General features: G+C 39.0%; 1 protein-coding gene across 7 annotated transcripts in view; it reads right to left on the reverse strand.

The window, feature by feature from the left end:
• Nucleotides 1-15,321, reverse strand: part of TBXAS1 (thromboxane A synthase 1) — a 262,387-nt gene that overhangs the window by 112,573 nt on the left and 134,493 nt on the right. For all 7 annotated transcript variants that reach the window (XM_010410436.3, XM_010410438.4, XM_019292584.3 and 4 more), the window contains one exon: nt 15,111-15,207. In XM_010410436.3, the coding sequence (XP_010408738.3) occupies nt 15,111-15,207 (97 nt within the window). The remainder of the gene's footprint in view (nt 1-15,110; nt 15,208-15,321) is intronic.

The following is a 15,321-nucleotide window of genomic DNA, read 5'->3' on the forward strand; positions in this document are numbered from 1 at the left end:
GGTTAGAGAAACTTAAATAAAGCCATGAGATTTGCAAGAAACTGGAAATACTGCAAAATCAATTTCTTTCTCTAGGCTTTCTGGAAGAAAAGGAGGAGAAAAGTTCCAAGAAACTACCTTTTTATAGATGTTTTTGGAACAAAATAACTTTACCTTGTAAATTGAAACCACTTTTTGTTTACATTCAAAGCTGTAACTGAAACAAATTATTTTAATCAACTCTTTATTTTTATTTTGGCTTTCAACTCTTCAAAATCAGATATGACAGGAAAATTCTGTCTTCCACACATTTCCTAATCAAATCTCAGAAATCACTAAGGTAAGGCTGTCTTGTTTTTTTATTATTCTTACTGCTGACAATGCAGTATATCATCAATTCCTACTGCAGTCAATTACAATTATATTAGGAAGATACTAGAGAGCAAAATAAAACATTAAGAGGTTCGAAAATCTTAGGCTTAGTGCAGTCTTCATATCCTAAAGCATATGCAAAAATGGGTCCAAATGGGTCCAATTCTTTAGTTATGTTATCAATATACCATTTTTTCCCCACAGGATCTTGATTTGATTTCTCAAATTTAAGATTTCTAGAGAAAATAATACCCTGAAACTTTTAACACTGCACATAAAAAAACCAAAAACCTTTCATGTAAAATGAATCAGTCACAAACGCAGGGCTCTCCTCCTTCAGACATAACGCTCACATGATGACTTGTAGAAATTCTTAGTCATCTGTAGAGTTCTGTCAGCAGAGAGCGATAGTAGTAAGTCAGTCTCCTTTAATAATTTTTTGTTGAGTCTGTGTTTACTGAGATTCTTTAGGGGCTTATAAACTTAAGCAGTTTGGTCAGATTTTCAAAGTGGTTTTTATATCCAGCCCTTAACACTAGAGGGAACAAAGCCAAAGCCAAAGCAATAGACTCTGGGTTTATTTTCCTCACAATCAATAAATAACCCAAACTTTTCCCTAGGCATCATCTCCAAAATAGCAAGACCATTTTGACTGAAAAATTGTAAATGGAAAATACTAATTGAAGCAGTTAAACTATGGTAATCTACTGAAAAGAAAACATTGTAATGGGAGACATTGGGCAACTTTAATTATAGATCTCACCATTGCCTCTGTGACAGTACAGCTTCTTTGGAACTGATGAAATACCAATATAGTCCCGGGGACATTAAAACTTGACTGAAGGTCAATGACTGGTTAAACTGGAATGTTTCTGAGCCATTGTTAAATTATTCAGAATTATTTTAGGAAAGCTGCATGAAAAGTGCAGGAGTGCAATTTTAGCTTCATCTAAATGCACATACTGAGACTGGAAAAGGAAATGGGGAAACTGTCATTTGTGATTGCCTTGAAAAGGGAAAAAAGTAACATCTTATGTACCTTCAACTTACAACGAATCTAGCAGAGGAGAAGAGCGCAAAATAGTTCTTGTTTTTACTACTTATTTCCCCAAACCCTTTACTGCAAGAGCAAGCATGGAAGGAAAAGAAGAGGAATGGAATGTTATTTCAGTAAAGAATGTCATTATTTTTGTTTCTGTTGCTTAACACCAGTGGGAGGAGCTTGGCAAGAGTAAATAATTAACAATGATCAACAATCCCTTACTTTTGCTGCAGGACACCTGTTTCCTGATCTCTGTATATATGTTGCTGAATGTGTGTCTGTGACGCTAAATGGAGTCTCCTCGAGCCATCACTTCAGAAACAGATGAATGAACATGAAAATGTGCAGTGCCCAGGTGTGCTCAAAGTAAGGAGGACTCATTATGCTGGAGAGCTGTGAGTGAGCCATGCAGTGTAAAAACTTGAATTTTACACCCCTCATCTTCTTCCCTTTCCCTTCTAAGTGTGGTGAATTAAATGCTGACAATACATGAGCAGCACCGGCAAGTGTCCTGAGACTTTCCTTGGTCATGGTCAGGAGCTGTGCTTCCACAGCACACCCAATAACACATGGCAGCGCCTTCCCTTCCCCAAAGCTCGGATCAGCCAGCTATTTGCTATCAATTATTCACAACAAATGGTGCCAAGATATGTGGTTACTATATAAAGAATTCTCACTAGAGAGTAAAATAATACCTGCCGAGTCATTCTTCACTTTTGATCCTCCAGATTTATAGCTGTAACACGCTGTCAGTGGGGAGGAGGGCACAGTCTCTGAATATCCTTTCCTGTGGAGGTTTCATTCTTGCAGAATGAATGTTTCATAGTGTAGATTACAAGCAAAAAAAAAAAAAAAAAAAAAAAAAAAAAAAAAAAAAAAAAAAGGGTGGCAAAAGTTTTCACTTGGCACAGATCTACCAGAGGTGATTGCTAGGTAGAAGAGAAATTTCCAGGCTCTGGTCAGAGGACCACTGCAAACCAGCTGCATCAATAGAAGATGCTACAAAACCCATCAGCTGTTCACCACTCCCCATCTATTGGAGATAACCACCATTGAAATGGAGATGGTGGAGAGCTCCTGTGAGCACTCATCTGCCTCAGTGCTATGTCAGTCTGCATAGTTTTGAAAAAGTCCACACTGACACGTAAACCAAGATGGTTGTTAGCATTGTGCTAGATAAGAACACTATCATTATACCATGAAAAAAAAAAAAGAGAAGAAAAAAAAGGACCTTTCATACTTTTAAGCTCAAATATAAATATAAAGGCAGGCAAATTCAAATTGATTAAGCTATCTGAATGAATGTCTAAAGAGAGAATTATTCCCACTATTTGGAAGATATAATGCTACCTTTAAAATACTTGAAATGAAGAGCAAAATCTTTCAAGGATTAGTATAATAATGCCCACATGTACCACATTAACTCTCACTGAAGAGGAATGAACTTGTGCACACACACGAGTTCCCAGCCAGAACTATCACACTCAAAATAAAAAGCTTATCCATAAAAAAACCCAAATCAAAACAAAAACCCCCACCTCCTGGCATTAAGAGTTAATAGTGGGATGGGGGTGGGGTGGGAACAGATTTGTAGCCGATGGAATGAATGGGAAAAATGATGCTCAGATGCAATATCTGGCACTGGAAGAACCACAGCACTGGTTGCCGGAGGCTGGGCAGATAAGCCAGAAGGAAGATTACTGTCACTGTCTGTCCTGCTGTTATGTTAGTCTTTGGAATTCTGCTGCTGGCCACCTTTGGAAGAGCACACTCAACCAGGCTAAACAGATCTTAGGTATGATACATGACAACCATTCAAATATCACATATTGCCATCTCACATCTACTCCAGTGCTGAACTACCATACTCCTAGGTACACACATGTAAATCACTTCTCTGTGCTATGAAACATCACTTGCATAGGCTTAAGAGGGTTCTTGTATCATCAGATGCTTCAAAAGGATTTTTTGTACATGAGCAGCTGAGTTACCTCCAAACGTGGTTAAAGACATGAAAACAAAGCAAAGCACTGGGTCTGAGCTCTGATTGCTCAAGCATCAACTCAGATGCTGTGATCTGAGCCTATGTCAATTCTGGAACAAGTGACAAACTAATTACTCTTCTAAACAAAAGCAGACTGGGAAAGGCAGGAATCAAAGGACATGACACTCTACTATATGTCAAGAATAGGGAAAATTAAGAAAACTATAAACAAAACAACCAATCTGCTACTGTCAAGTAACAGTTTCAGAAGTCAGAAATGAGGGACTGTTAAAAACCTGTGCTATTAGACTGAGTAAGTTCCCAAAAAAGTATTCTCAGCCTATGTCCAAAGAAGTAGGATAAGTTTAATTTCCCTCTAAAAAAAAAAAAAAAAAAACAACAAAAAAACAACAAATCAACAGAAATCAAAGGTCAGGACCAGCAAAGACCAGCACAATCTGCATTTGCACTCCACCTACTCATAACACAGTCAGCTAAGGGCAGGATTAGATAAGGAGGCAATAATGTATTTAAACAAGAAAAAATATTCATCAGAGTTAAGATTTCACATATTTTATCCAGCAGTAAAACATGTTCTTTAAATAAGGAACAGAGCCCTAGGAATAGATAGTCCTTTCTTGCCTATGAGTGCTGTTTCTCTTCAATGTTATTATTCAGTATTAAAAAAAAGTGCTGCAAACCCAGTAAATAAATAGCCAATGTAGGTTTGATGAAAGATTGGCTCAGAAGACTGCTTTTGGCCTGAATAGAAAGATATGCTTTCATCCTGTTTTGACTATACTCATACGTTTACCTAACATAATTGGATGTAGTTAATATTGCAGGAGCCTTCAAGCAGCGCACATTTCCCTCATTAGTGGGTTTAAAGCCTTAATGATATCTCCTGTGCTGCAGGAAAGCCCAGTGTAGGCTTTAAAAGTGATTGGCAAGTTTCAACAGGAGGAAAAACTGGGGGAAGGGAAGGCAAAACCTAATGAAACTCTGATCTTGTTCTCTTCAGTTGCTTAGAAAAGGGAATCTTGCAGAATGATAGAATAAAGAAAATAGAGGTGAGGATAAACAAGCCAAAACAGATAATTTCAAAGGTTGACCTTACAGTAACTCAAAGAAACATGTAAAAGAAACAGGGAGTGGGTAAAAAGACAGGGGGACCCTTCACATACCTGCAAGTCATTAAGACATACTTAGTCCTACACAAACTCCTCATGGCACAAACAAGTGCACATGCACAGCATATTGTCAAATCAGCATCTTCCTACACCTGCAGCAAAACCACCTTTTCACAGTTTCATGATGCAGAATTCCCCTGCCCCCCTCCCTTTAAATCTCAATAGTTTGGCAGGGAAGCCTTGCATTTAAGAAACAGAATGTCACAATACACCATTAACTAAGTACATGCAAAGGATTTGGGGTTTTGTTGTTTGTTTGTTTTGTTGGGCTTTTTATTGACTAATTTTGACCATTTTCCAGGAACAGAAATTTCACAGGCTGATTTAGCTTCAAAAGAAGTGTAATTATGTACAGCTGTATTCAGTATTTCTTGACTGCCTTGAACAAGCAGTGAAAGGGAGATTTGCACACATTATCAGCCACTATCATTAGTGCTGTAAAGTACGTAATCCATCTGGCGTTGTGGTGTCTACCTAGGAGCAGGTATTGAACCACGGATGGCTGCAGTATAAAAGCATAAAGGGAGAGCCTTAAAAACTAACAAAACCACACAGCAACCTGAGTTGTTCCTTGATACTGAATTGTCCTTGCATTTGTGCTCTCCCATGGTTTTGCAAATCATTTCTATATGTACAGGCATGGAGAGTGGAGAATTAAAAATGTAAATTTCATCATGTGGTTTTGCAGTCTTCACAGGGGAAGAGGTAGCAGGATACCATGGTGATGGCAGCACTGCAGCCCATTAATAAACCGGAGAAAGACTCAGGGATAGATTCAAATGCTTAGACCCATGCTGAAAAACAACTCATTTCATAATAACTCTTGGGAAAAATAAGAGGGCTGTGAATTTCAACATCAGCTGTGGTCTCAACCTGCTGACTCATCATTTCCTCATGGGGAGGCAAGGAAAGAGGAAACTTGTTTTTAAGTCTTCTGGCCTCCTTACAGTCAATTGCATTGCATTCCCTTTATATTGCCAAGGTTTATGGCCCATAGCATTTGAAAACAGACAACCCACATTTGGAAAAGAGATAAAGTGGGAAGTTTTTATTTTGTATTTCATCTGTGTGTTACCGGTCTGTTTCCACCATCACTGCTAGCCCTTCATATAGGAGGAATCAGCCAGTTTTATTTGCAATCTCACCTGGAAATGTGACAAATATTAATGTTCATTTACTCAATTAGAGATTCATAAGTCTCAAGCAAACAAATTCATATGACCTACCTGGACAACAATATGTTATCCAGTTACAATAGCAGCCTCACTGGAAGTGTGGCTTTCTCCAAACCCAGCTACAGCCTGGTCACCACTGCTGGGGAGTATGCGGAGAGCTTCCTTCAGCCACAACAATGCAGGAAACTTTCCTCAAACAGCAAACTACCTAAGTCACCACTCAAAGGAAATACACTGTCAGTTAGAGGGTGTCTCCAAGTCAGTCAACAGGACCATCCTCAAATGAATTTGACTTAACTACAGTCAGTGTTTAAAGACTGATTGCTTGTAAGCCGTTCCGTGGCACTCCAGTCTACTGTTATTTATATCTTCCTAAACTTTCACAAGTCTTTACTGAATACTCAAATGTTTGAGGAGAGACTGTGTCCACCCTCTTTTCCATGAGCGGTAAAGAAAAAACAAAGTCTCCCATTTAAGGGAATATCCCATAAGTATGTAAATACAGTCATGGCCCACTGAATTAAATAAGAAGTAAGAACGTGCATAGAAGTAAGCAAATGCTGACATCTTTTTATGAAGAGTAGAGTCCTGGTTTAGGAGTCGTACTCCCCGATTCTGTGCCCCCACTGAGACTCCCCACACCACACTGTGGCCCTCTTGCTCCCCTGCTTTCCCCTCTCCCTGTGGTGGGATGCAGAGGGGAACAGGAGGCAGGAAAGGTAAAGATCATGGGTTGAGATGAAAGCAATTTACTGGAAACAGCAGTGAGATAAGAAAAGGAACAGTAACAGCAACAATACCAGTGAGAGGGTACAAGAAAAGAAAGGATTCACATGGAAACCCCTCCAACAATAAACAATACCAGACAGCTCCTTCAACCACATTTACTTGACCAGAAGGAACCCCTTCTCCCAAGAAGGGTGTCCCTTTCCTCCACCCCTGGCACTGATGTGGTATAGAATAACCTCAGGGTCCTGGCCATGCCCCCTCCCGGCTACTCAAAATACTTAACCCTGTCCTGGCTAGAACCAGCACAAGTGGTCAGCAGAAGAAGGTGCCAGGCGTTCCAAAGGTAAATGCAAATGAGCTTTCCCACTTCGCCGGACATAGGTTTCACTTGGTTTCCTGTTCTGAATTAGAATCACAAATAAAAATTACAAACTTGAGATGATGATCCTCAAACACTCAATTAAATCTGATAATACTAACTTTCCTACTTTAGCTTTTTTTAATACTTCAAAATAGAAACGTACTTAAAAGGGGAAAAAAAAGAGCTTTTCATTAAAACTTTAAATCTGCATTTCTGAAGCTTCTTTTAAGAACAAACAAAAAACCCTCCCACCACAACTATTTAAATTAACAGATAAATCAAATCCCAACCCATTGCCATCAGTCCTGAAGCACTCACATTCACTAATGATACTCTTCAGCTGGAAATTCCCAACATACTCTTTTACATTTATTAAGGTGACAAAGCACTTCCTAAATGCTTTGCCCTTGTGAACACAGGAATTCTGTAGCAAGGCCAAAAACTGAGCTCAGAGCTCCTGAATCCTGACCTAGAGCCCTAATCACCAAACCAGACCTCTTCTCACTGGGATTCAGAGAATCAGGTGGTTCACAGAACATGGTCTACTAATATATCAGCTCCTTCTTTAAGGGTAACCGAAGCCAAAGTCTGATTAAATTTACAGTCAATAGCAGTGATCATTTGACAACATTAGTTTTGTGCTATTAGCTTCAGCATATGGGGAATAAGGGGCAATTTGTTGTGCATGTATAAAAAGACTTACATAGTGTGAAAGAAATGACCCTCCTGATATTTATTATTTTAATTTTCAAGTGTCCATTGCAAGCATAAGCACTGCTACTTTAAAACATTTAAACAAAACTGAATTTAATTGCTCAGAAAAATTAACCTGCAAGCTCTCTAAGCAAAAAGGGGAAAGAAAAAAAAGAAATCTTGAATTAAAAGCTATTTTATGAGGTATAGAAAGCAGCAAAATAGTTATATAGATATATATATTGACCAAGTTAGAAAGGTATTCTAGTATGTCTAGAAGACAGCCATGGAGACACACTTGGGAAAGAAAGCAGATATTAGGGTTGTTTACTCTCAGTGCTCCTGAGCCATCAGGTCAAAACAAGGAAAAGAGCCCTTGCTCAGCTTCCTGGCACTGGAAAATCACTCAAGCATCTGGGCTCACGTGGCTGTATAACAGCACCCACAAATATGCAGTCAAACAAATTAATATTAAACAGATAAGTGCTATACAGGCAAATGCATTCCCTGCTAACATGACTGCCTTTCTATAATGATGCTGTACCAGACAAGATTTCAAAACAACTATGATCTAGAAGCTGTATCAAACTAGTAGGCAAAAAACCTAAGTCTTAATAAATTCACTGCTTGGACACCTTTTCACTTATCCTTGTAAGGCAGAGAATGATTTTTGGAAGCACTGAATATCCTCAGCTCAGTGAGACCAAGGCTTATTGTATATGTGGCAGGATTGATGCTTGGATTTGTCCTACAAAGCCAGGGAGGGAGGGAAATCACAAACAACTGGATGTTCAAGGCACAGCCTGCCATCAGGCACAACGGCTTTACTGCATCACAAACCGAAATGCCACCATGGCAGGTACAGAGAGATATTTTGTGAAGTTTCCATAATAAGATGGCACAACTGATGTCTACAGTGCTCTAGAGATTGGAATAGAGATTCAGCCTCTCCTCAAATCACAAGGAAACCCCAAATCCAAATCAATATATGTGCATCCATAAATATATACAGATACGTATTCAAGCTCACATGCAGACATAGCAACTAATCATAGGACATGTTGGCTCCAGAGGTGTTATACCAGTCACCTTCCATGTCCTATATCAACCAAAAAAACCAAGATGAAACAGGATGAAGGAGTGAAAAAATGAAAAAAAAAAATTCTAAACAGAATAAGCAGTGAAAAAATTTAAAGCACATTCCTTCTCTCTGCAGGCACAAAACCCAGCATGCATTCAAAACTAAATATCACAATCAGACTATTCACACACCCCAGATCATCACTCATGTATTAAGCCATCCCACTGAACAGTCATTTTAAAGGGTGGAAAAATGAAGACCTCATTATATAGATATATTTACCATGTTTTCTCATTTGTTTGAATCATTTTCCAAGTACCAACTTGCCTGCTGTCGTACTGCATCACTGGAGCTCCAAACCGTGTGCCCAGGCAAAGGTAAGCTTCCAGCAAAGTTCATTCATCATCTGTTTACAAGCTGAGTTCATTGCACTTAACAACAACAATTTCTAAGTTAACAAAGAAATTCACATGAAAGGATGACGATGATGGCATCAACACAACCGGAAATAATCCTAGGAAGTTTAACTTGAAGAAAAGAAACATTTCTAAACCAAACAACGAAGGGGGAAAGGGTCAAGACAGCATGCCTGTGTGTCTTTTGGCAACAGTATAGAACTTTTCGTTCCTTAACTATTTTCACATTACATGTCTCCAAATTAGTATGTTGGTGGGTTCATTTTTCAAAATAAAAACTGTATTTGTGAGAGAGAGACTGAAGAAACAGCCCAGCCCATAAACTGGATCAGACTCCAGGTTTGGATACACAACTGGATTACCACTGTTTACTGAAAGTCAGCACATCAGTAGGGCTGATGCCTGTTCTCTAAAAATCAAGGCAGAAGGCAGCAAGAAAGATCTTGCACAAGACACGCAAGTGGTCCTTTATTTGCAAAAGGTGAAGAACACAGACACACACATAGACCAGTTCCTGAGCTGAGCTGTTTGAAGCCAGTTGTTACATCCCAGTCCTGCTCTGGAGACACATAATCTTTATCAGTCAGTGTAGAGTCATCTAAAGTTAATATGTTGATTTCTGTTGACTGAGGCCCTGACCCAAAATTCACAGAATTACAGGATAGTTGAGTTTAGAAGGGACCTCTGGAGGGCATCTTGTATCAAATTTAGATAGATCTTTTGATACAGTAATATACAATTTTCTTTCCCCTAGCAAGAGACCAGAAAGAACAGCCAGTTCAGGATTATGTCAGGCATCCTGGACCACAACTGAATAAAATGCAGAAAATAGGTTCCTTCCTACTTGGTGGTTGCATTTTATTTGTTTAATGCCTCAGGTAAGCCTGAATGATTACAGGTTTACCAAAATAAAGGTGGTGATGATGAAACAGCTTAGTGTAACAGACGAATTCTACATGTGAAAAGAATAATCAGATCTTATGTGGATGAACTAGAAGGTGATGAGGACGAACAGACAAGCGAAAACAAAAAGATGCTCAAGCAATTCATTTTTCCTTCAAAAGGGATACAAGGAATTTGTAGCACATTATATTCCTGGTACTTTCTTGTTCTTATTTTTACCACTTCATTATTGTTTGCTGTTAATCCATTATTATTTGTTCCACTGTAGCAGGAAAGCTTCTGATGAGAAAACAGCAACGTTTTCTTACAGCAAATGGAATTGGTGTAGATTTTTGAATTTTAAAATGTCACTCTCCCCCAGCTGGTTGGCCGGCAGATTTAAGGATTTGGTCTTGGGAATCAACCACTAGTTTTCACTTGCGATAGCCACATGAATCCTGGCAGAGCACTGGCTCCAGCAGCCTAGCAAACCTTGACTAGCCAGTACTTACCTTTGCCTTAGGGCTCATTGAATCCACATTTTTAGGAAATATTTTTACCGACAATTTCTGAATTATTTTAATTATGTACCAGGTCATGTTTCTCTTCACATTGTTCCACCTTAACATTCTGCTCCTACATTTTTAAAAGTACACTTTAATGATTCTCAAGCACTAATTGAAAAACAAATTTTCAATGCAGAAATTGAAAACAATCTGACAACAGATTATGTATCATTATCCCACCTGGAAGAAAGCAACAACCATCATAATCCTATCTCATTCACAAGACAGTAATGAAGTAAAAAATGGTCTTAGTGCTCTTAAAAGGAAACTTCTATTCAAGAGACAACTTAACACTGTTGTGAGAAAAAGGTATCATTTACTCCAGCACAGCCCTGCCTAAATGCTGGCTGAGGTTTCCATTGTTAACCTAAATTAAAATTAATTCCACATTTTTTGGCAGAAGGTCTATAAACTAATTTTCATATTTTCTTCTTCAACTATAATTAAAAACATGGGGAAAAGGCTTCATATGCCTCAAGTATGAAGGTATATTACAGCAGACATTTTTGGTTTTAAATGGCTACAATGCTTACATTAGTTGAGATCAAATTAAATGGGAAAATAGAGTGTCATTATTGCCTTCCTGTGATTATACAGGTAACAATACATACAGCCTGTTCCTACAAGGCAATAACAGCCTGTGTGCTAGACTTGGTTGCTTATTCTATAAGGAAGTGAACCTTAATGCAGATTTGATCTGCAGTCACCATACACTTCTTTTGCAAGAATTAATAACTAGTAATTCAGAAACAAGAGAAGATGGCAGGGGAATATAAAAGACTTTTTACAGCAATATTCAAAAGATATCCATAGTAAAGACATGAAATATACAGTATCAAAGGGAAACATAAAATGAAGAATAGTTTCGCTTGTGTTCACATGCAAGATCTACTTTGTCTATATAATGAGTGAGCAGACAGGTTTAATGTGTGACAAGTGCACAAATGGTCTAGGTCTTTCAGGATGTAGAGACAGGACACAAGGTGCTTCCAAAAGAATCCTCTCAGCAGATTAAAACCATTCTCATTCCATAAAGGCCTTCTGATGACTTCCCAGAAGGTAGTCCACAAATGCACAATCCCAGATTAAAGTCATCCTGCTTACGAGCACTCAAAGGCATAACACCACATTACAGACAGCTTTAATGAAAGCTGTCAGAACTCACTGAATCATCATCTTACTGGCTTCTACCAATACACCCACTGTTTTCATCCCTTCACAATTTAAATTTCCCATTGTCTCCTAATCAAATATGTATATATTTTACAATTAATTGAAAAAGAGACAAAAGAAACATGGAATATAAACTTTTTCTACATTTAGCTTTTAGAATTAGTCCTGCACATCCTGAAACTCAGTGACAGTTTGTTACAGTAGTTACAACTGCTACAGAGCGAATAATCTCTGTTTGAGGCATTCTAGATTAGACAACTCACACTTCACTCTGGTGAATGAAGTACAAATCTTGATTTTGGAAATGCACATGTGGAGGAGGGGGAAGAAAAGCACAAGTGTGTTTTCCTAAGACCTGTTCAAACCCACCTGCTTTCCCATCCTCTCAGCCTAAAAGACTGACACTCAAGCTGAAAAAAAGACTTCGGGTGGAAATAATAAGCCTGTGCCATGTCTGGACTGGAATACATTAGCCTAGCTTTGTGAACAGCATTGACTCCGAAGTCAGGTCTATAACCACTCATCACTGGGGAAGGAATTGGTAAAATAAAGCAGGGGGATCTCTTTAGTATTTTGAATTCCCCACTAGCAAATAGAAACCTTCAATTGAAGTAGAGGAGCTTTCTTTGATGTCTTGGGGTGACTTTATGATGTGTATCCCATATCGCTGCCCTATGCCCAGAAATTAATTCTTGTGCCTTTCTATGCCTTTAAACTGAGCCTGAGAGGAGGAAGGAAAAGACTGAGCAAAACTTTTTCAAAGCAGTTTGCAGCTTGTTCAAGGTCATACACAGATAGTGACTTTTTTTTCCAGCCAGCTTTCAGCCAGTTGTTCAGTTTCTTTTTCTCCGGAGAGAGACTGAGAGTTGAACTTTTTTTTCTTTCCCTGGGATTTTGGATTTTTTCCCTTTTTCTGTGGATTGCTTCAATATCAGAACACATCGGGAGGACTTTCCACCGAGCACAGAGGGCCTGGCCCTGGGCCAAGTCCCAGCTCTGTGGAGACCAAAGGGAGGACTCCAACACTTTCCCAGGTTTTTTCTTCATAGCAAAAGGTTTTATTATTTAGTATTATTTTCCTTTTCCCGTGTGTTTGTTAAATAAATAGTTTTTCTCTCTTTCACTTTACTTTGAGGAAAATTTATTTTTCCTGAACCTGGTGGGGGGAGGGGTGGTTGTGCCTTCTCTCAGAGGATGTATTTCTAAATTTGACCAAACTGGAACATTTGACTAATTTTAAAATATACAAACAGAAGCAACCCTATTAAAAGTCTTAAAATGACATTTATTCAGTCAATGTGATAAGAAAGAATTCTATTACTTGGAAAGTGCTTTTCTCACTCTCACCTTTCAATCATTATTTGCATACAATCCAAATCACATCTGAATAACTTCCACTGGCCTTCCTCATGTACCATCCAGCATTATTTATATTCATGTAGAATTATTAGTGTACAGGATAGCCGAATACTTCACCAACAGAGCTGACTGCAAATTAAAGAGGAGACAGCTTCCAGTGTGAAAACTCCAGAGGAGAAAAGATGCCCAGGTTAGATGTGGAAGGACCCAGAAACATAGGGCTGCTTGTCTCCAACAAGTGAAAAGCAATGGCTGGAAGAGGGGAGAACAAAGTGAAAAGTGAGAAATTATCAAAGATTGTAGGTATGTGAGAAGACCATAGAACAAGCATATGAGAGCATATAAAATGAAGGAGGTTCACTTGATTTAGACTCATGGGCATTAAGCAAGAGAAATAGCAACCCTGCACTGGAGGGAAACTGCTAAGTTTGCTAAAGGGAGGCTAGGAGTTAAATTTTCTCATCTGACATAGGCTTTCTGGTTAGTGGCAGGGATGTCACTCTGTCAATGTCTCCGTTCCTCATCAATAAAGCAGGATGTTGTACAGAAAAGCCACAAATTATTCAGGGGGCAGCCAAGTGATAAGGGCAAGATACAAACCTGCAGAGACAGGTATACCTAACAGATCCATGATGAAGAAAAAACAAAGGAGAGAGAAGGAGAGAGTGGCTATAGTGACATAACCTATCTGAATTTTAGAGAGTAACACAGATGTTACAGACCATGATAGCTGGACATATAACCACAAGAAAGAGAGAAACCTCTGAACACAAAAAGCCTGGAGAGGAAGAAAAATTTCACCAACTGAGAAGGGTGACAAAACAGAGAAAGATATATCCAACCAACCAGGCTGACTAAAGTTAAGAGCAGAACAAATCTCTGAGTGTCCCCTCAAAAAAGCTCTCTCATTTGAGGGAGGTGTTACTGGATCACCAGCTACTGCTAGGAGTAGTGGGTACAGTCTACTACTACCAAATATAAAGAAAAAAAGCATGGACAAGTTATAGACAGGAAGAAAGAGGGTTCTTTCTTGGGGTGGAAGAAGGGAAGGAATGGAAAATTTCTTCAAGTATAGAGAAAATGGGGAAAAGCCCCTTGTCATAATAACTTCAGCCTAACAAGTATAAAAACAGATTCTTGCTTTCAAGTGTGAGTTATGGGCAGAATGGGGGGCAACTGGTACCAGTAGTTATTAAGTCAGATATAGGCAGTCACAAGATGAAACTCATGTACCAAAAGAAGCAAGCAAAGGAGACAAGCAGACTGCAAACAGACTGACTGGTTGCAGACAGGATCAGAGGGACAGAGAAGACAGACAGCTGATCAGAGAAGAAATGTTCCCTGAGGGCACAAACAACCCTCCTGAATACATGTGAGTTTATTTGAGCATACAAAGGGCCCAGAGGGAAGCAGGGAATGGATAGGACTGAGGCAGCACGCAGTGACAGTATTTCCTTGTAAAGTCCTGAGCAACTGCTGGAACTCTTTACTATCCCTCTGGCCATTCACCCTCATTATTTGTTCTAAGCAGCTCTTGAAAATGAGCTTTCCAAGATGAGTGTAACCAAGAGCATATGTATAAATTCTTGCTAACTCCAACTTCCTTCTTTGCTATTCATTATTTTCAGGTATGACTAATATACAATAGCTGTGGGAGACATGTCCTTGTCCCAAGCAGACTGCTCCTGCCCTGTGAAGTCTAAAAGCACAAAACAGACCATGTGTGGGAGAAAGCAAATAATACCATCTCCATGTTACAGATTGAAAACTGAGGAAGAGAGCTAGTAAGTGATTTTCCCAAGATTGCACAGGAAGGCAGTGGCAAAACTGGATATTGAAACCCTCTCTCTTCAACATCCATCTGGTGCTTCAGTCACAAGGACAGTGTGTCTCTTCTAAGGACATTCCCTTTCATCCTTAGAGTGTACTGGTAACAAGAGTCATTGACTGAATGTATATATTGAGTGTATATAACTTAAAGTCTTACTGAACCATGTTGTAATTTTGCCTCTCTCTATTTCTGGCTTCCTTGTAGCCACTTTTGGTCTGAGCTTAAATTAGCCATGCTACCAACTCCATCCACAAAGTCAACTTTTATGTGTACTTACAGTTCTGTTGGTGAAGTTACTGAAATCTGTCACTAAGATTTGCTTGATCATCTCTGGTGAGGAGATCACCACAAACATCTGGCGACCAATATAATACCTAGAAAGAAATAGAGAACCATTTTAGCAGATGGTGACCACCGAGAACCATCTCCTTCCCTAAAACATCACTTTTTGCTTGAATATACTTGCTGTGAACAAATACCACAGAAAA

The sequence above is a fragment of the Corvus cornix genome, chromosome 1A, assembly GCF_000738735.6.
Source record: "Corvus cornix cornix isolate S_Up_H32 chromosome 1A, ASM73873v5, whole genome shotgun sequence".
Classification (NCBI taxonomy): domain Eukaryota; kingdom Metazoa; phylum Chordata; class Aves; order Passeriformes; family Corvidae; genus Corvus; species Corvus cornix.